The sequence below is a fragment of the Panicum virgatum genome, chromosome 4N (assembly GCF_016808335.1).
Source record: "Panicum virgatum strain AP13 chromosome 4N, P.virgatum_v5, whole genome shotgun sequence".
Classification (NCBI taxonomy): domain Eukaryota; kingdom Viridiplantae; phylum Streptophyta; class Magnoliopsida; order Poales; family Poaceae; genus Panicum; species Panicum virgatum.
In genome coordinates this window covers 3,497,945-3,519,298 of record NC_053148.1, presented here as the reverse complement: position 1 = coordinate 3,519,298, position 21,354 = coordinate 3,497,945, and the positions used below count along the sequence as shown (strand labels likewise).

At 45.5% G+C, this 21,354-nt stretch overlaps 2 protein-coding genes across 3 annotated transcripts; one reads left to right on the top strand and one right to left on the bottom strand.

Annotated features, from left to right (window-relative positions):
• Positions 1-6,447: 6,447 nt before the first annotated feature.
• LOC120670655 (single-stranded DNA-binding protein WHY1, chloroplastic-like) lies at positions 6,448-9,556 on the bottom strand. Of its 2 annotated transcripts, XR_005673287.1 has the most exons (7): positions 9,148-9,556; positions 8,959-9,051; positions 8,473-8,567; positions 7,779-7,852; positions 7,604-7,692; positions 6,914-7,088; positions 6,490-6,815 (listed from the first exon to the last, which is right to left on the bottom strand). XR_005673287.1 is itself a non-coding variant. In XM_039950813.1 (6 exons), the coding sequence occupies exons 1-6, from the start codon at positions 9,484-9,486 to the stop codon at positions 6,975-6,977; spliced, it is 804 nt and encodes a 267-aa protein (XP_039806747.1). In that variant the 5' UTR covers positions 9,487-9,555; the 3' UTR covers positions 6,448-6,974. The 2 variants fall into 2 exon arrangements, 1 of the variants encoding a protein (XP_039806747.1); XM_039950813.1 differs by having other exon boundaries at positions 6,448-7,088; positions 9,148-9,555.
• Positions 9,557-18,125: 8,569 nt separating this feature from the next.
• LOC120670456 (AP2-like ethylene-responsive transcription factor PLT2) lies at positions 18,126-20,228 on the top strand. The gene is made up of 6 exons (XM_039950553.1): positions 18,126-18,472; positions 18,580-18,662; positions 18,837-18,934; positions 19,104-19,177; positions 19,293-19,343; positions 19,430-20,228. The coding sequence occupies exons 1-6, from the start codon at positions 18,126-18,128 to the stop codon at positions 20,226-20,228; spliced, it is 1,452 nt and encodes a 483-aa protein (XP_039806487.1).
• Positions 20,229-21,354: the final 1,126 nt, after the last annotated feature.

Below are 21,354 nucleotides of genomic sequence, written 5' to 3'. Positions count from 1 at the left end.
AGAGATCTCTTTCTTCCCACAGCCGTCTATTGCTTATAAAGGCAGGCATGTCCTCTTGTTTCTCTCTCTTATTTGGACTTTGGCACAAACGAAGTCGTAACCCAGTGCTAACCTATGTTAGGCAGTCAACATCCGATATATATGTCAAATAAAATATCGCCGCACTCTTCCATGAGATTTATGTGGACTTCAACGTGTGCAACATGTTGCTTTTTTTTTGGCCAATTAATAAGATGTGCGTCAAGACTGCATACGTACAGCTGGAGGAGCGGCCGGGCCCACTCTGTTAATGTCCGTATGAAGCTTCCCACGAGTCATCGCGTCAGACGACTATTAGAAAACTGTCCTCACGTAAGAACTTTGATTTCAAAGCTTCAACATGTATAGGACCTAATAGTTATAGGGATCGAACCATATATAGGACGGTATCCATAAAGGGTACCTATATGCATTTGTGTTCTGGTCTTGTGGGGGCAGAAAGAGAAAAGTATAGATAGCTCATGCCGAATCTACGGAAACAGCTTAAGCGACGACTAATGAGTATTTGGGTTTTTGGGATCCTCGGATGGGAAGCTAATAACCTGGGTTAAGAAAAATGAAGGAATAATCTCATATTTTTTCTCGAACAAGCAGGAGACACGTCATTATATTAATAGAAAGAAAGCGGTTCGAGAACATGCCGACTCCACAGCCTGAGTTAGTCTTTTGTAACCGAAACGTTGAAAAAAATTAAAAACAACCTAGCCAAGAAATAATCTCATATTTGTTCCTAAGTCTTTGGTGTATATATATGCTCAGAACATGCAGATCACAACAAAGTGACCAAATATATAAGCAACTTCTGTGGTTCTGCCAAAGAAAACAATGGGGATATTGTTGATAAAATGGTATACGCACAATCTAAGGCATATCTGACTGAAATATTTATTTGTTCAAGAAAAGTAATGATTTATTGCTAGCTAGATCATCTAGGATGATTAGGCTTCATCTACAGAGCTTGGACTATGACTTTTTTTTTTTGGAAGTAAGGAATATGACTATATATATCCTAGATCCAAGGTTTCCACTTCCTCAGGCGCATCAATGGTCCACTTGTATGGTATTCTTTGGGAAATCAACGATGCGACACATTGATCAATTGCAAGACCATTGACCTTAATCATAATTAATATTATAGAACTTAAGAACATGATGCAGTTCTGTGATCCAAAGCTAGCTGTACCATTTCTCTAGAATATCGTGTGGGTTCAGCTAGGGTGGTCTTTGAGATTCTGACTGCCTCTTCTGGTGACACCATTGGTGCTCTTTTAGAGGCCAAGTCCATGGATTTGGTTCTTTTTAGATCCCAATGCTTTGAAACTTCCATTTACTATTGCCCATTTGCGCTGCATTCATGCATGCATGGTTATTGTCTTCCATCAGTAATAGAGGTTATTGCCTTGCTAAGTGGTAGGTACTTGTCTCCATTTAGGACTATTTACTCTAAAATCCTTATTAATCGTTGCTTGTATTCACCCAGCTAGAAAGAGACTGAATATTTTTTGCAATCGGTATACACCCAACTAGGAAAAGGACAATCTCTAAATTAATATAATCTTTGTTTCCTTTGCCGTTCTGGACCTTCATAGCGCACCAGAGAAAATTACATTTATATCTATGCTACACCATAGTGGGCGTTGGAAACTTGTACTTCTCAGCATGTAGCTGAGGTAAGGTAATCAGCTATCATGTGCAGTGCCGTTCAAGCTTTCTCTTTGAATTGGTGTACAAACCGGCTGGACTTTACATATTTATGTTAATAGCACAGAGCTTGAAGTTTGCAGAAATTTAAGAAGTTGGTAGATCCATAATTTGAAAATCCAGTGCAATTTCAACTTAACAGTACCATCATGTTAGTTCTCTTCAATTTTACTTTGTCTTCTGTTTTGCTATTTAATGGCACATGCTAGCCTATCAACCACAACCAATGTGATGTTTTCTTTACAATCTGTATCATTTTACAGCTAATTGTGAGTACTTGATCTTTCTCAATGCATGGTGCATGCTTACGCTTTTTGACTTGGAAAAAAGAAATAAACAACTTGCTTTCTAGGTTCTTATAGTTTGAGGCATGTTGTAGTTATTACAAAATGAGCAGTTTGATAGCTATACATGCATCTATCCTTGTTCTCCTGTTTGTGATCTGGATTCATGGACCAGAAGTCAACAGTGTACAGAATTTTTGGTTAAGAGGTTAAAAAACGTTGATGAACTGTTAGAATTAGTAAAGTGTTTTGACATGTAGATTATTTAGTGAACAATCTGTGTTTGTACGGTACAGGTACCATGTTCTATATATTGAATATGCAGGTTCATCCTTACAGTTGACTATGGCTTGCCTTTTGCCTTTGTGTATCCGATCCGTTGACCTCACTACCGAGTATCTTTTTTATATTTTACACAATAAGGCCATGTGTTTTGATTAATTACCTCTAGAATCTATCAACCTATATACAAAAAAATGAAGCAATGGTGCCGCTTTCCATCTGCCATCCTAGTTCTTCCAAGTGAAGAGTTACATATGTAAAGCAATCATGCGATGCATAAATGTAGACTATTACTAAAAAACATTGGGTGCCCGGTCAGATCTAATCTAACAGTTGGTATATGTAAAGTTGACGGCTGATAGCTTGTTCAGAGGCAACGGTTTCAAGTAGAGTGCACAGTTACACCGTTTTCCTTGAATGTCTAAGCTCTAAATTGAAATGAAGAGCTGGGTATAGTACAAAATAGAGTCCAATGGTCTGGGTATAACACAGTTAGTATATGAAGTTTACATTGTCAAAACTCTAGAGCCCTACAACGAAAGGTGCCCGTTCTCTAGCAATTCTGGTCACTTGGACCATCTGGTGCGAACGCAATCGCCGAGTCTTCAGTGAGGAAGTGAAGCCAACAGCAAGAATCATCGGCGAAATTAAAGAGGCCTCTAGACTGTGGGTTTCGGCTGGTGCTAAACACTTGGCCTTTCTAGTAGATCGTCAAATAAACGAGTAATATGTAATTTTATCCTTTTTTCCTTGGTTGTGGAGCTATTCCGATGCTCCAGCCTAGGTCGTTTCGACCTAGGTTTTCTGGCGCCACTGGCGCCTGTATTGCTACTCTTCCTTATTAATTAAAGCCAGGAAGGTGTCCTGGATCTTTCGGAAAAAAAGTTTACATTGGTGTAGGTCACCAAGAGTTTTGACAAGTATATCACATAGAGTTGTTAGATCGATCACACGAGCACAATGACAAGACTGGAAGTACTTGTCATTAGTTAATTGATAATACTAATAAAGGATAGGAGGGAGCATCAACTTGACGTCCGACTTGTGTCATGCTTATGTGCCATGGATCCAACTACAGTCAAGATTAGCTGTGTCTTTGTTGGTAACATTTTCAGAGTAGCAATTTGTCCTTTTGTTTTGCCTTGCTATTTTTAAACTAGAGGGTGTCGCGCTGATGGAGCATTTCTTCAGACCAGAGAGCCATACTTCTGAGAAGAAGTCAGACTCGACAGGTGTGTTTATGCAAAAAAAAAGAAAAAAAAGAAAAAATCTTCTTCATCAAACAAACAACCTGTATCATATAATCTGTAGTGGTCGTCATGGAGAAGCAGCATATGGGGCCGAGCTTTTCAACGATCCCGTTAGAAGCGGTGCCTAATAGCGTCGCCATCCACATGGCGAGACCACTAGCTCATTGTCAGTGCTTGAAAGTTGAAACTGCACACCAGGAACCAATTGGAAATTCTAAAAAAAAATCGAATTTCAAACCGGTTGCTTGAGAAAGGTGAATTCCCATGCATGTTTTTGTATTGTTCCGTCAACTTTCGTGGTCTATTCAGAATTAGGAGCATGTGCCGACTATTATATTCTCTTTTTCTCTGATTGGTTTGAGATTTTTTCCATTGAACTACTGTGAGCAGCAAGTGGTATCCCGGGGTCAAGATCACAAGTTCAGAATTTCCTATTCCTGAGCTTAGAACTCCTGACGGTGGAATTATGCAAGTCTAAGTACGGTGCACCGTCGTATTTATGAAGAGCTTGAATTGGTGTTGAACTAGGTGCGTGCAAGTGGTGTCGCGTGGTTGTAGACTTGTAGTCGGACATGACACCAGGCCATTTCCTAGTAGTCATCAAGGGAGTTTGTTCTAATTTTCAAGTTGAGAAAGTTCATTCTCCAGTTTGTTTTTGCGAAGCGAATCGGTATTGCTGAAAATTGTCTTCCTCAATTTGACAGGACTATGTTGACATCAAATTGGGCACACATGCGTGGAGCCAATCTGAGAACCTTGACCTGCATGAAGAGAGAGCATGTCCTCTGAACTTTGGGTTCTCATTGGGTAGGAGACCTCTGCGTACTTTTCTGCAGCCGTGCACCTCGTCATGCCAGCACATTTTCATGGCGTACTCCTGGTAAGGTCATACGAGCCCTTGTCAAACATGCTTTCTACTGGTTCAGTTGCGTTCGTGACAGGGATGGTTCGTTTCAATTTGCTCGTTTATTTGGAAAAAAGCCATGAGGGTCGGTACGACAACTTGTGGAATACATAAATTTATGTAGGATTTTGGTTTCGCAAAAAAAAAAGATTACATGTACAATTTGAAGCTCTGGTACTGAGGTACCAATTTTGGAGACTATCCAAACCTTGTATTTGACCATCTACAATGCACAAGTACATGGAAATTATTTGTCCAAGACAGACTAGGATCTGGCGTCCGTAATCATCTCATCGCACGATCTGTTTCCATCTATTTTTTCTTTAAAAAATTCCATGAAGCATCACTGTCAGTTACCCATCAATCTCTTGACCATAAGAGAATTTAGGGGCCGTTTAGTTCCCAAAATTTTTTGGTGGCGACCACTAATTAGGAGTATTAAATATATATTAATTATAAAACTAATTACACGGATAGACGGAAAATCGCGAGGCGAATCTATTAAAGCTAATTAATCTGTCATTAAAAGTTGATTAATGTAACACAACATTGTCTAATCATTGCATAATTAGGTTCATTAGATTCGTCACGCGATTTCACCCGAGGGTTATGCAATGGATTTTATCAGTTATCCATATTTAATACTCCAAATTAGTGGTCAAACGTTGTAAGGTACTGTAGCACTTGAAATTTTTTGGCAACTAAACAGGCTCTTAGTACTTTCTATTTCAACATATTTTTTTTAAAAAAAGAGAGAATATTTCAGAATTGCATCAAAGAGAGGGATGGTCAAGCTGCATATGCTAGCACTGCGACGACGTGTAGTCTAGTAAGCATCAAATAAATTGGCAGCTGATGTGTCTCCCGGCTGCATCTGACCTCCAACCTACAGCACACAATCATACACGGGCTTACTTCAAAATTTGGCTGCATTCACAATCCAACAGAACTCGCACACGTAGAGAAAAATGGAGAGAGCAACCGGTTGCTCAGAATTCAAAACAAGAGTTAGATCATGTCCATGATGGTCAACTGCGCTTGCAATAGAATTATCTCGTAGGAGCAGCACATAATGGAGGAGTAACAACAGCAAAGTAGAACTCTAAAAATACTGCACATGACAGAATTATAATTCTCAAAAGGCAGCAGATTTCAACTCCCACTGGTAGGGGAAAAAATGATATCATCATGGTTGGTTTGCAACTGTAAGCCCTACCCCTCGCTCAAACTGTTGCTACTCAACACAGCAGAGCGGCCAAAGCGGCTGAATTTTGCTGTCTGCCCATGAGGCCACGACCGAGCATCATGGCCGCGCCTCGTGGTAGCACGCTACCCTCGGGTCTCAGGAGGGGAGCGCGCGGCCATGGGCATGTTTCGTCAGTACAAGGGAGCTCAAAGCTGAACGACCAAGCAAAACGGCGGAAGAAATCCTAGCAGGTGACACGACCGATCGGTGGAAAGAGCGCATCCGAACTCTACTGCACTGCGGGTGGAAGTCCGCACTGACTGACGACGGCGAAATGGTCCATCTGAAAGCAATGGGAGGCACCGCCCTCGGGGGAGGGGAGGACACTGACCTGAACTGACCTGACCATCCAGATGGCCTGCGCCGGCGCGCTGCGAGATGGGGATGCGCGGTCGACGGTGAGCTCGGAGGGAGGCGGCCGATGAGGGGACTCGGCGGCTGATCCGATCAGGCGGCGCCGTGGCACCTGGCGGTCTGGTTCTTCGTCGCACCGCCGCCGGACACGATGGGCCTGGCCGCCCCCGGCCCACGGGGTTTCATTCTCTGTGGGCCGAGCCGAATAGGAAGGGGGAGTCGAATTGAGGCCCTGACGAGCCAACGACAACACAATCCATTGGTGACCGTTTGAATTACAAGGTTCCTTCCTTTTTCTTCTCATCTTCTGCGGAAAAGGATTTTTTTTTTGAGGAAAACTGCGGAAAAGGATTCAACGCACATAAACTCGAGCAATACAATCTGGTACCCAGCAGGATGGAAATTTTGGATTGGAAGTGCACAGCACAATTTCAGTAGGAAAACATCCATGGGGGAAGAACAAGGCAGTAGATTGCAGCAAAGACTACATTTACAATAACCTCAGGTGAGTCTATTTCAAGACTCGAAAGGCCATTCCTTCTCTGGCCGTACAAATCATTTCTCAGTTCATACCACTAAACTGTGGGTTATGGGCAGATTGACACAAGGCCTTATCACCTTTGTCGCCGTGCAGGCATATGAACTTCAGCCATGGAAACCCACTGCTGCTGCTGCCGCCTTGTAGTCAGAAAACTGAGCTTTGTCCCCCCCAAAACATGCCCTCACCATGCCACGCCCCGTGGAACCCTGGACAGCTGAGAAATTCCAAATAGCTGGAGTGCTACCAAGTCCAAACTAGAAAGGAAACAAAGGGAGTAAAGCCCCAAAAGGCATTCATCACAGATCATCCTACCGAATTATGCAACAATTTCATCCTTCAAGCTGTAGCCATCTCCCCTCATGTGCACCGTCGGTCACCTCCGCCACTCATACTCAGGCGCCGACTGTGGCCTGCTGTATGGCCGTGATTCCTCAGGTTTGATAGAACTTGTAAATGTGCTCCAGCCCATTAGGTGCGGTATGATGTACTGCACATTTAATAATACATTAGGTACTGTTTGTCATGAGTGCATGCAGGTGTTGCATGCTAAACTCAAAACATGCAAAACAAAATTCACATCTTATTTTTTTTAAGATTTTAAAAATGAAAATATCTTCATTGTCAACAACCCTGACTACAGAAATTCAATATCCATGGGAGAGTGGCGCAGCAAAGTCAACCAAGTAGTTGCAGGACTAACGGAGTATTGGACTTCATGATGGGGCAGACATACATAATCAAAATAAAGTTGTTATCAAGACAATTCAGCCATTACCGCATGGAAAAAATCATGGTAGAGAAAATAGATTTGTCAGTGTAAATCATGCAACATGTTAATATATGAAAACTTTGGAAGTCGAACCAAGAACCAAGTGCAAATTTTTCAGGCAACTAGAACGCATGTAATTTGTTCAGACTATAGCAATAAAAACACTAGAAGCTCTAGAGAAGGCCCCTGCAGGAGCCAGGAGGATTGATCAATGAAAAGGACATTATACTTACGTTGAAAGTTGATACAATGACCGCAAACTCTCCCTTGGTTATAGGGATGTAAATGCTCTCATCGACGTTGACAAGACGATTCTGGACACCTAACAGCAATAATGGTCATCAGATCAATTTGTGAACCTAGGCTGATAAAACCAAAATATGTAACAATAAGTTCGAAACTACATACTGAGGTTGAAAAAGCGACCATTGCCATCTGGTGTTGGCTCAACCTTAAGAACCTTACGCACTTTGCCTTCTTCACTGTTTTCATGAAAAGATGAAATGATAACAAAAATTAGGTTTTCTTGATGGACTACCAAGGCTGCACCAACATTGAAAGAGTAAAGAACAAAATAAAAATATAAAATGAGGAACCTAAGAACATGACGATGCTTAAAGTCTAGATATACTATGCTATATAGACAATGTGATCAAGGCAAGCTGGAAATCTCCTTGCGCAATCTTTATTAGAGATGCTGGATGTAATTGGGATTGCATTAGCTAGCAAGATTCCCCTGTTTTGCAAACAATAGCGGAACAAGGGGGCAAGGGCAATGCCACCATGCAGCGCATTTCTTTAAACATAACATGAGGCAAATGAATTGATAAGCAATAATGATATGTCCTCAAACCATATTGACACAGATCCTACTAAAGAAAGTTTGATGTTGCCTTTTTATACCACTGGACAGACAACATAAGAAACTAAGATATGTTGCAATTTCTTGGGATAATAACAAAAATGCAGCAGAAAATTAACATGATCTGCATTCCTCACATTTTTTTTTGGTGGTGGTGGGGGGAGGGGGGATTCTCTAAGTCTAAGGATAGATTCACAAGGAGCATAACATAGATAATCAGATACCCTAAATGAGACCAACCTCCTCCCCTTGAAAGGGTCATGAAAGAACTCGCATGAATCCGTTGGACCAAGAGTAAGCAGGGTTCCTATCTCCCACACAGATAATGAGAACACCTGTATAGCAATGTATCAAACAAGTTTGTGTAAACAACATTATATGGATACCGATAGTAACCAAACCTACTATGGGACTTACAAAATCATGCAGGCATACAGCACATGCACATAGGCAATAGGGACAATAAAAGACCACATAGTAAGTATACTATTGTTGACTAAACAAACGCATGATTCCATGAGTAAGCTTACAAATCAGCAATTATCCAGCCAGCTCCAAGACCGAGCTTCTAACTTAGCTAGAAATTCAAGATACACTATATATTATACATGTGCCAGCTCTTTTGTCCCCATATCTAATGAAATGAGAGCAATAGCTCTCAAATTGGTGACATGGGTATCAAAAAGAAGATAACTTGAAAGCAAAACCTGAACAATTAGAGCATACCTGCTTGCGCGTCCAGTCATACTGACGCGTGGCCACGGCGGGCGCGAACTGCAGCAGCACGAACCCCTCCTTGGCCACCTTGTACGCCCCAGACTGCAAATCCGCACACGCACGGAGTGTCCATTAGCGCATGGAAGAATAGAAGCCGCACACAGGCGCGAGACGACGGCCCCCCGCTCCTCTACCTACATCGAGCGGCACGAACTGCGGCGGCCTGGGGTCGAAGGCCAGCGCGGCCTTGCCCTTGTAGATGCTGTAGCTGGTGAACACCCTCCCCTCGTGCGCGCCGTTGGGCGGGCGCCCGTACCCGCCGTCCCCGCGCGGCGGCGGTGGGGCCCGCGGGTCGAAGTAGTCGGAGTGGCGCGGGGAGGCGACGGGGCACGTGGGGAGGGCGGGCCTCCGGGAGGAGGCGAGAGGCGGGGCTACGGATAGGGACACGGACTGCGGGGACCTGGGGTGATGGGCGGGCAGCAGCGGGGGCGGTGGCGGCGAGGGGAGCGAGAGGAAGAGCGGCGCCGGCGGCGGCATATCACCGAACGGGCTGCGGACGAGGAGACGGCGGACGGGGGTGGTGGGGGGTGCCGACCGCGAAGGGGTTTATCCTGTGGCGGTCAGTGGACCGCGAAGTAGGGATGACAATTTTACCGGCAGGTACCCGACCTAATGGGTGAAGTAATGTGTATGAAATTTTACTTGTGGGTATGGGTATGAGTATAAAATTTCATCCGCGGGTAGAGTGTGGGTAAAATCTTTTACCTGCGGGTACCCGACGGGTAACCGAAATATAAAAAATAATTTAGTAAACTCTTATCATTCACAAATTTTATGTCTCACTTTGTTGTGATTGTATGAACTAAATAGATAGATAGTGAGATTGCATGAACTAATAGATGTGAAAATGATATTGATATTTTGCTTATTATTTGCAGTGAAGCGTATGATCATTGTTACATTTTTTAGATGAAATACATAACTAGAATTGAACGCATGTACTTACATACAACTACAAAATAGATGTTGAAAATAAGAAAAAAATGGTGCAAGATGATCCGTTTACTTCTACTAATGCTTTGCGTTCACTTATATGGATGATAAATTCAAAATATGCTAGTCAATACGACCAAATGATATGTTATTTATGCTATTATTAAAATACCCGATGGGTACCCGAAACCCGACCCGTACCCGGTGGATATGGGTACGGGTATAAAATTTTACCCGCTAGACTTCGCGGATACGGGTATGCCTTATAATTTTACCCGCACCCTACCCGACCCGTTGCCATCCCTACCACGAAGGGAAGCTCCGGGGCCGTTACTTTATTGGCTTTGGGCCTATGGTTACATGGCCCACCCAATAGTGAAGCCCCGGCCATCGCATTCGCAGAATTGGGCCGTAGTCCATATTCAGAGCAGTGTGAGGCTGTCTGCAATCGAGGCGGACAAATTTAACCGAGAACCGGAAACAGAACTGAACAACCGGAAACTACTAGAACTGAAAAAATGAAACCGATAATTTTGGTTTTCGGTTCCTGATTCTATGGAACTGAAATAGATCTATTAATTTGATTCTTAGGCTCGATTAACCGAACTGATCGAAGCCCAATCAAAAGCCCAAAGCGTACAACCGCCCATTTTGAACCCTAGCTGACCCCCCCCATAGGCAACACCACCACACCGCACACCCGCATCCCCCCAGCCTCACCGTCTCCATCCCCCAGTCCCGAACCCCGACCACGGCGCGGCGGTGCACCATCTCCCCCCCACCACCCCCAACCGCTGCCGCCGCCGGCTCCCGCTTCCAGCCCGGGCCTACCGTCGTCGGCCCCCGACACCAGCCAGCACCCACGATGGCGGTGAATCGATGACGCGAGGCGATGGCTGCCACGAATCGACGGCGTGTGGCTGCGGGAGGGCGCGGGTGCGGCGGATCGACAGCGAGCAAGACCACAGATGGGCGTTGCTGCGACGGATCGACGGTGGTGCGCGAGGCGGCAGCCCCGACAAGCGCGCGGTAGCGGCCCCAAGCGAGAGTGGCATTAGCGCAACAACCCCCGGCGAGCGCGAGCGTCTCTAGCTTCTCTACTGTCAGCCCTGGACGTCTCTGTCTGCTCTTCCTCGGTTAGTTCGGGTATTAACCAAAACCAAACCGAACTAACCGAGACCGAAATCGACGGTTCTTGGAAATTTAGGAACCGATCAGTTCCTATTTTGGGGAACAAAAATTCAAGGAACCGATCGGTTCGGTTCGGTTGGGTTTTGGTTAGACTGAATGCCCACCCCAAGTTTACACTTATATTACTCTATTTTTATCTTCTAAAAGGAATATTTCATTCTGTTTATTGAGATTCTATCCTCTATACTAGTTTCTTCCGCACCCGTCATAATATATATATCTCATTCTCTATACTAACTACCAGACATGGGACCCACATGTTAGATTTTTTTCTTTTTCCTCCCTCCCTCCTTCCTTCCTCCGTCCCTCCCCCCTCTCTCTCTCCCACCCCCACGCGCCCCTCCTCCTCCCTCCTCCCTCCTCCCTCCTCCCTCGCAACACCACTCTCCCTCCTCCCTCCCCCTCCCTCGCTGGATCCATGGCTGCAGTAGAAGGATCCACTCTAGCGCGCTGAAAGCATCTAGGCCGATGGATGCTAATGGTAAGTTTCAGTGATTAATGACAACCATATGTGACTAATGGTTGTTTTGAAGAAATTATATCTTAACTGTTAAGTCGCGAATGAAATATGAAAGGAGACCCGTTAAAATTCATGATCAACGAGCCACAGACTCAAATCCTCATGATTAAGGACCTTTCTAGACTCAAGTGTCACAAGGAGATAAAGGACACTTGATTTAGTTCAAGTTTTATAGTTTTTAGTTCGTGATTGGACTATAAAGAGGAGTTCTTGAGTTAGTAGCTTGACCAAAGTTGAGTTAGCTTTAGAATTCATGCACACTTGCTCAAGTTCAGCCCAAGACAGGCTATGGTACTCAGAAAAACACTTGGAAGAACAAAGAAATGAAGAATCAATCAAATCCAAGTCAGAAAACAGAAATTGCAGAAAAATGGACCGTCGGTTCATCCGACGACACCCCCCCCCCCCCCCCCCCCCGTCGGACTAACCGAGACACTACGACCGGACTAACTCTGACAACTGCTAAAAATTCAAGTGTGACCGGATGATTCGATGCATACTTTCAAGAACTGTCGGACTAATGGTCGGAGTATTCTTCAGAGAGCATGTTTCTCAGGATTTGAAAAACTCTTCGGGACCAGATAGTCCGACGCCCATCATACTAAGCACCGGAGTAATCACCAGGGAGCATGTTTTGGGGTTCAGAATTGTCTCTTCAGCACCGGTTGATCCGACGCCCCCTGTCGGACTATAGCGTCGGATCAATTGCGTCAGCATGTGACTTTTCAGAGTATAAAGGCTACCGTTTGGTCTGTCAGAGACCGATGATCTGACGCCCCTGGTCGGATGATCTGATGCCTTCTAACTTTTTCTAGAAAGTTAGTAACGGCTAGGGGATGAGCTCTAGCCTATATAAGGTGGTACCCCGGGTCATTTGAACTGCCTTTTGACACCTTGAACACCTGAGGCCACCCTTGTGCTGAGAGAACAAACCACAACTTTGTGATCGGCCAAATTCATCAAGATTCATCCTTTGAAGAGTTGCAAGTGTGCTTGAGCTTAGGGCTGACTTATTGATGGTCAAGTGAAGGCTTAGGACTTGTTACTCTTAGTGTTTGATGGCACCTAGACAGTCTTGGTGATCGGAGGCTCTTGGTGAGCTCTTGGAGTTTGTGGGAGCCCCAAGAAGAAGACTTGTACACGGTGTGAAACTCGCCGTTTCGGAGATGGAGAAGGAGCATTCTTAGTGATCACATGCTCTTCGTGATGCAAGGGAGCTAAACCCTTTGTGGGTGCTCCAATGTGGATTATGGGGGAGCGTCAACTCCTCGACACCACGGGAAAAAATCCGGTTGTCTCGTGATCTCTCTCATTTCATTCAAGCATTTACTTACTTTGTTCTTCTTGTTACTCCACTTTTGCTTGTTTGATGACTAGAGCTTGATCTTGCTAGTGTGTTTCTTTTGCCTAGTCTTTTCTTGGTAGTGTGATCTCATCTAGGATGATGGACATACTAGTGTGTTTTCCCACCTAGAATCCTCTTGTTAGTGTGCTCTAGATGATAGGTCTTGAACTCTAGGCTTGGGCAACATTAGATTTTGAAAAAGGCCCAATTCAACCCCCCTTCTTGGTCCACAATCCTTACACGCGCACCCCTCCTCGCGGTGGCGGCGGCAGCTTCTCGCGGCTGTTGGTGGGTTAATACTGCAAGTAGGGATTCGTGGGAACCTCCATTTAGGGATTCGGCCAGGGGTATAACACAACGCGAGATTCGCCCACAAATCATGGTGTTTTTATGGGGAAGGTGCACCACCCCTAGGCCCTGTTTGCCAGCGTTGGGGATGGCGCATTGAAGGCCTTGAGAGACACGCGGGTGCCCCCTTGTCACTCCCAGAAACCCTACCAGAGGCTTTCTGGGTGGTCCGTTTATGGTTGGTTGCCCTTTGTTGGGCCGACACCGGTCATCCGGTCCAGTTGCCCTTGAGTTTTTCCTGTGCTAGGGGGACGCCCTCCCTTATGATGCTGACAGTGGCATATCCACGTGGACCACGTCGGCGCCCACTCCTCCTCCCTCGTCATGCCACTCTTCTTTCTTCCTCCTAATCCCTCCCCCTCCCTCGCCGGATCCACGCCGACGCGCCCTTCCTTGAGGCAGCGGATGGCTCCTCGCTGTGGATCCACGCAGGTGCCCCCTCCTCCTCCCTCCTCCTCTTCCCTTGCAGGAGCGGGGCCGTGGCGGGCGAGTGGAGTGGCGGCGGAGCTCGCGGTTGAGCTCCCGCACCACCTCGGCCTGTGGTCAAGCTCCCACGGCAGGAGCAGGGAGGGGCGCGGCTGCAGAGGAGCATGCAATGGTTGGGTATGGTGAGCGTAGGTAGCACCGGTGTGAGGTAGCGGACAGCCTCTACCTCCGCTCGGAGTAGCAGAATGGGGAGCGTCCACTTCTTTAGCGGACCTCTCCCAGTACGCCGCTGCAGTGGTTTTTCCACTACCCACGTCCTGGAGGACCGACTAGCAAATGCCTGTGCGGACAACCTAAGGCTAGATTTGATTGATACCTTGTCATTCTCATTCTTGAAAGTCTGGTTTAATTTGAAACTACAAATGCTAGCAGAGTGCAAGTGTCATGTAGCAAATTTTTTTTTTGAACGGACGGCAAGAGCTTTGCCGAATTTTTATTAGAAGAGGAGAAAAGTGAGAGAGCCAAAAGCCCCCTCAAACAATATAATAACCCCCAGGAGAGCAAAGGAGAAAGGACAGACGGAGGAGTTCTGTCCAGCCACTCACTGCAACAAGGAAAAATAAATAAACCGAAGTAAAAAAGCAACTGTGGGGGCTAACAACTCAAAAACAACAACCAACTAATCAGGGGTACTGAATGTAGCAAATTTTAACGATGATATATTTAACACTTTTTCTCCATACATGTCAGTGGACCTATCCTTACTACGTAATCTACTAGTTTACTGCACTAGTAAATGGTTGTTTAGTAGAACTCTGGTTCTGACCAAAATGGCTCTGGATCCTGCTTATTGGGTAAAATAGTTTTTTTTTCCTCTGGTTCATCTTGTTGGAAGAAATTGTTAAAATGGTTTTGTCTAGCTTTTTGGCTCAGGATTTCTAGTATAGATACAAAAGGTGCTTATTGGGAGAGCTTTTGGCTTGAAGCCGTTTTGTATTGGATCCTTTGGTAGGGTTTGAGCAAAATCCGGTCAAGAAGGTACACTCATTAATTCCATAAACAATCTTACCACTACCACCACACGTTCCTTCCCAATTACCACCAGTGTTAATCCATTCATTTAACTAAACTGGCCGGTTTCTTTCTCCTCAAACCAGTTGGTTATTATGAATGACCTATCCGTCCACGAAAATTCTCTGCAAGAGACAGCAGACACTGATTATAAAGACGCGAAAAGAACGTCGCTGTTTGGCGCACGCCAGGTTCTTAAAATAAGGTGGAGTCAAGGATTCGTGCCACGCGCGCTCGGCAGGAACGAAGCCCTGCGAAGAACCCAAGGTCGCCCCGTTTTGTCACCACCTCCTCCGATCCTTGCCTCTCTGCCTGCTGCCGACTTCAGTACAGCTGCAATTCTTCAGAGATCAGGATTCCAACCTGTGTCTGCCTACCCGCTAGTTACCTGGTCTTTCCACAATACTCTGTCCAATCAGAATTCCAGACGCATTTGGTTTCAGACTTTCAGCAGCGACAAAAAAATGGAGCTGAATATGCTAGCTAACTGTTATTGATTTGAATTTATTTGATATATATCTAAGAAACTAGGTTTAGTTTATCGTGTGTCGGGTAATGATCTAGCTAGTGCGTCCCTAGGTGGTAGCTCGATGTTCGTTAGCAGGTGGGTTGCGTCCTGACTTGTCCAGCTCAATGCGTTCTCTGCGATCTGAGCACATGCCATGGAATACGCCACAGATGGAGAATGTTCTCTGTTCTTGTCCTTTTTAACGGTTTGGGGATGATGTTCATGCCAGTCTGGTGTGATCGAGCACGCATACCGTTTGTGACAAGTAGTATTATACATTGCCGTCGTTTTCATGTGGTAATGTTCAGCACCTGCCGGTTTGGAGGAATTTGTGTTCTGAAAAAGATGTCATTTTCTTTGAAACCCAGTAGGATGTGTGTAGCACAAACTGATATATATCTAGTTTAGATGAAACCGGGATGCATACTGAACTTCCGGACAATAGCTTCTCATCATGCTAGCATGTTGGATGGTCATGCAACATATATCTGATCCCTAATTTGAGTTTATCTATCTTCCTAGTGTTTTGCATTGATACATATTGCTACAACCAAGATCGAATAATCATGAAGACTTAACAATGATCTCAAATGTGTCAACCAAACGGTGAGAAGCCAGAGTTAAATCCACAGTGATTATTGTTCTACCACCAATGCAATGCGAATAGTTCTTCTTTCTGAAATAGCGGTTGTCGGTTGGTTTCATATAAAAAGGAAACTCAGACGAAGAACACAACTTTGTCCAATCCAGAGCACACCTATGGGCTGCACTGCAGCACACGTATAACGGGCACTGAAAAGGGCAGGGGGATGCGGTGAAACTTCCTGCGAAAACAGATGGTAGCAGTGCAATAAGTACAGTATTCTCAAGGACAAGTAATGAGACAATCAAAGAATATGCAAGCGCCTTGATCTCATCATGGCCTTGAAAGAGATGGTATATTTCTGATTGGGCGAGGGCAATCATGCAAAGTCTCTCTCTTTTACAGCTTGCATGCAAGCGATTCTCATCTTCAGATGTTGTTCCTCAACTATGCTTGCCGAATTTTAAATAAGATTACTATGTTTGGTCAAGCATTGACTACTTGTGAGGGGCTTGCATATTTTAGGAATAATGATCATTCGAGAACTATGTAGTACATATAGTTAACTACATATTCGGATGTCTATGAGGGGGCATGGGTTGCATATTCAGCAATAATGACCACTCTAGAACTAACTAGTTCAATTCCAATGGTACAATCTTACCATTACTAATTGGAGGTTTTTTTAAGCCTCTGTGTGAAACCATCTAGGATCCTAGGTGGACACCCTAAAAAATCCTTAAAATTCTTTAAAAAATCAGAAACATCCAGCCATCAATAATCCAGCAACGCTAATCATAATAATCATTGTATATGTTATCTTTCCTAATAAATTACCCACCTCTACTATTATATAAATAGACTAAAGTAACTCTCTAAATATGTATCTAAATTATCCATCTCTGCTATTATAAAAAAATCTAAAGTAACCCCTCTAATCTTCGTGTAAATTACCCACCTATGTCATTACAAAATATAATACAAATAATACCCTATATTTGCATATAAATTATCCTATCATGTCATTATTAAAAGTTAAAGTAACCCCTAATATGAATGTAAATTATATAATTATAACAAAGTATTAAAATGCATCAATAAAAAATTCTAACCTATCATTATTAATATATTATTTGTGTTATTATCTATATAAAAATACATATCTTTATATGTGTAACCATGTATTCACGTGTGATAGAAAGAAATAAGAATATCAATTCACGAATAAATAGTTCAATTAAATATATATCAAACATACATGGAGGTGTGATGCAAAATGAAATCTATTATTGCAACTATATAATAGTAAATATATATTTTAGAGTATGTGTTGGAATATTTAATAGATGAAAGATGGTGTGAGATAGATAATTATAATTATTAGCTATAAGATTATTTTTATATTAATTCTAAATTAGCTTGTACAGGAGCATAAGTTGATAGGCTAGTGAGAAAAGAATCTACTCTCATCCACAATAATGGAGCTTATGGCCTATGTTGTTCATGCTTTGGTAATTTATGCCTAACCGGTAAATAAATAAAAATACAGCTTCTGTTAATGTTAATTTAATATGCAAGTGAAAATAGTACATATTTTGTAACTACTTTACATTATACAGCCATAAAGAATCAAGTACTATAGCTATTGAGTCTTCCAAATCCCAATATTTGTTGGCTTTGTATCATCCAAACGAATTACGAACATTTGTTTTCAAGAGAAACCCATATGTCGTCATTGATTAGTTTTTCCATAAGAAATTGCAGGTTGTGTCTGTATTATATACTAGTCATATAATATTATCTATTAGTCATATGATCCCAAATGGATTTATCAACACAGTTTTCTTTTGAAGAGAAAATCATCCTGTATCATTGATTATTCTTTCCACAAGAAAACTATATAAATACCAGGTGTAGACCTGTACATTATTCTAGCTAGACAGATGGATTTTCCGGCCAGTAAAGCTGTGCCATCTGCCCTGTATGCAGTAGCAACACAATGCAAGGTGTGTAAGCTGTCAAGACCGGGAAGAGACAAGGCTTCTGGCACCGAGAACATCGCCGCCCTCCTGTCGTTCTCAGCGCATAGATGGAAACAAGGACGAGCACCCAGCCCTGCCATCTGTTCCTGTGGCTGCATATAAACGTTCACACGGACGTCGTAGCTACCTCCCTTTGGTTCAGAAGCCAAATGCCCAGCCTTGCTAGAAAACCTGAGGCCAGCGAACCAACCGTGCCCGTGACCAAGGAAACTAATCCTCCTCCTGGTTTCGCCGCCATGGAAACCTACAGCCTGGTGAAGGATGAGCTCCACGGCAGAGTAGGAGGAGGAGGGCAGGGACTGTACTGCGGCGCTACACCGAGGGCGGCGCCCGTGGCCGCCGGTGGCGGCGGCGCGGTGAAGAGCGTGAAGAGGAGGAAGAGGGAGCCGTCGTCGGTGGTGACGGCGAGCAACGGCAAGGAGGAGGCCGGCGGCGACAAGTCGGCGGCGGGTAGCAATGCGGCCAAGAGGAGCTCAAGGTTCAGAGGCGTAAGCAGGTAAACGTCACGTTCGTTTACATGTCAAGCTGTATTTGCTTTTGTACGGACTAGAGAGCATGTTGATCTGATCTGAGCGTGCTGAACGTTGTTGCAATTGCAAGCAGGCATCGCTGGACGGGGAGGTTCGAAGCTCACCTGTGGGACAAAGGGACATGGAACCCTACGCAGAAGAAGAAAGGCAAGCAAGGTATGTATATACGTCGCCAAACGCACGTTGAACAAACAAGCTGTGTGCACACAGTTTTGCAGGTTGTAGCTAGCTAGACCTACGTCGTCCCTAGACCCTAGTGATTTGTATGTATGTGTTTCTCACGTTGTGTGTGTGTGTGTGTGTTTGTGTCCATGACACGATGTTGAACAGTTTACCTTGGAGCGTACCACGAGGAAGATGCAGCGGCAAGGGCTTATGATCTGGCAGCACTCAAGTACTGGGGACCTAGCACCTACACTAACTTTCCGGTATGTGTTTGTACAAAGTCACTGTATCTGTAAAAATCGCACACGGGAAGATGAACTCATCTGTAGGAAAATCTTAGATATTGCTTGTCATACTATCTTAGATCTCCCGTATAGATCGATCTGTATCCTAGAACTGTTGGACTGATCTGTGCATCGATCGATCCGGCAGGTTGCGGACTACGAGAAAGAGCTCAAAGTGATGCAGAACGTGTCCAAGGAAGAGTACCTGGCCTCAATAAGAAGGTGAGCATACAAAATCCTACGCACAAAGAACTTTCTAGTCAAGAAAACTTTCATGAAAACGATCAAGTTAGAGATCCAAGATTGAATGATCTTTCCCCCGGTTCATCCCAAGCAGGAAGAGCAACGGCTTCTCTCGTGGAGTTTCCAAGTACAGAGGCGTCGCACGGTACGTACGTGTACGGGCAGCTAGCTGCGTGCTTGTCTGTCTGATCGCCGTCGGCGTCGCTAAAACCCTAGTGATTTGGCCCGCAGGCACCACCACAACGGCCGGTGGGAGGCCCGGATCGGGCGGGTGTTCGGCAACAAGTACCTGTACCTGGGCACGTACAGCACGCAGGAGGAGGCGGCGCGGGCCTACGACATCGCCGCCATCGAGTACCGCGGCATCAACGCCGTCACCAACTTCGACCTCAGCACCTACATCCGCTGGCTCAAGCCCGCCGCGGGCGACGACGGCGGCACCCCCACGTCCGGCGCCTGCAGGCAGAGCATGCCGCCGCCGCCGCTGTGCCTCCAGGCCGGCGGGCTGCTGCAGCACCCGCACGGCGCCGCGGCGGGCATGCTGCAGGTCGACGTCGACAGCCTCTACCGGGGCCACCACCACCTCGCCGCGGCGGCGGCGCAGCGGGGCGCCTCGTTCTCCGGCCTCGACGACGTGGGGTCTGTGTTCGCCGGCGGGCCCAGCCCGACGGCCGCGGCGGCGTGCGGGAGGCTGTCCCCGTCGTCGTCGACCACGGCGCTCAGCCTGCTGCTGCGGTCGTCGGTGTTCCAGGAGCTCGTGGCGCGGAACGCCGGCGCCGCCGCGCAGCAGCAGCAGCAGCAGCAGCCCGTGCCCGCGGACGACGACGACGGGGCGGCGGCGTCGGACGTCGTCGACGCCAAAGTCGAGATCGAGGAGTCCCTTGGGCGGCCGGACGCGGAGGGCGAGCTTGGGCACGACATGTACGGCGGCGCGGCGGGGGCGGAGGAGGAGGAGGCGTTCGCGTGCTCCATGTACGACCTCGACGACAGCTTCACGCGCATCGAGCAGTCCTTCTGGAACTGCCTGTGACCTGATGTCCTGATGATCAGAATGCGTTGCGAGCTGAGATCGAATAACCACCGCGCCACATACAAGCGTATGGATCGGAGTGGGTTTTGCGTCGTCGTTGTGTGTGCATCATTCGACATGATCAAAGGAGGTGTGTGGTGGCTATTGGCTAATGGGCAATGGCTGTGGCTACTGGCTAGGAACATGGAGCTTTCTGTAAGAAAAAATGGGGCGAGAAGCACCAGTTCCTGGAGATATAGCCATGGATGCATGTCGTCGCACATACGAGTTGTTAATTAGCTGGAGTAGAGTAGTAGGAGAGCTGTGGAAATGGAATTGTTGTGAGGGAATTGACATCAGCTGCGAGTTTCTGAGAATTGCTGTAGCAACTGTTCAAATATGTGAGAAACTAGTACAATTGATTGGTACACAACACAACCATGTATGATAGTAATGTAGCTAGCTGCAGATCAAGTTGAATATTCATCTAATCAAAGTACACGACGCTACGACTAGGGTGGTAATGGATCATAGCTCTAGTGCTATTTTTACAATCCAACTTGATTCGAAACTACATGGCGTTGTACCATGTTCCTGTGGCGTCAAATTATGCATATGGTGCTGTATCATTTCAAAGAATCTTTTGCTGTGATTTAATTAATTAGATCTAAAGTACGTACAGAAGGGCTAAAATGCAAAAAAAAAAACGAAGAGAGCCACGCGGGAATGCGGAATTGTTTAACGATCGGTTGTGCATGGGCTCGATCACTATCATCTATGCAGCGCGTCGTCGCCTTTTTTTCATTTTTATATTTAAAAAAATTAAAATTTAAAAAATATCTGGCCGTTCCAAAAAATTTCAAAAATAGGCCCCTGTCGCTCATGGGGAGGGTGACAGGACCCCTGTCGCCCAGGCCTTTTTTTAAAAAACATTTACAAACCGGTCCTCGGTCAGCGCGGCGCGGGGGCTCGGCGGGGGGGGGGGGGGGTCGCCCCCCATGGGCGACAGGGGGGGCCTGTCGCCCCCCCTCTATATAAGTCCTCCATCCCTATTCCTTTCTCATTTGAGCCCAAAAATTTCACCAAAAATTCAGAAAAAAAAGAGAGGGGTGAGGACAAGGGAAGCGGCGAAGCCCTGCCGGATTCC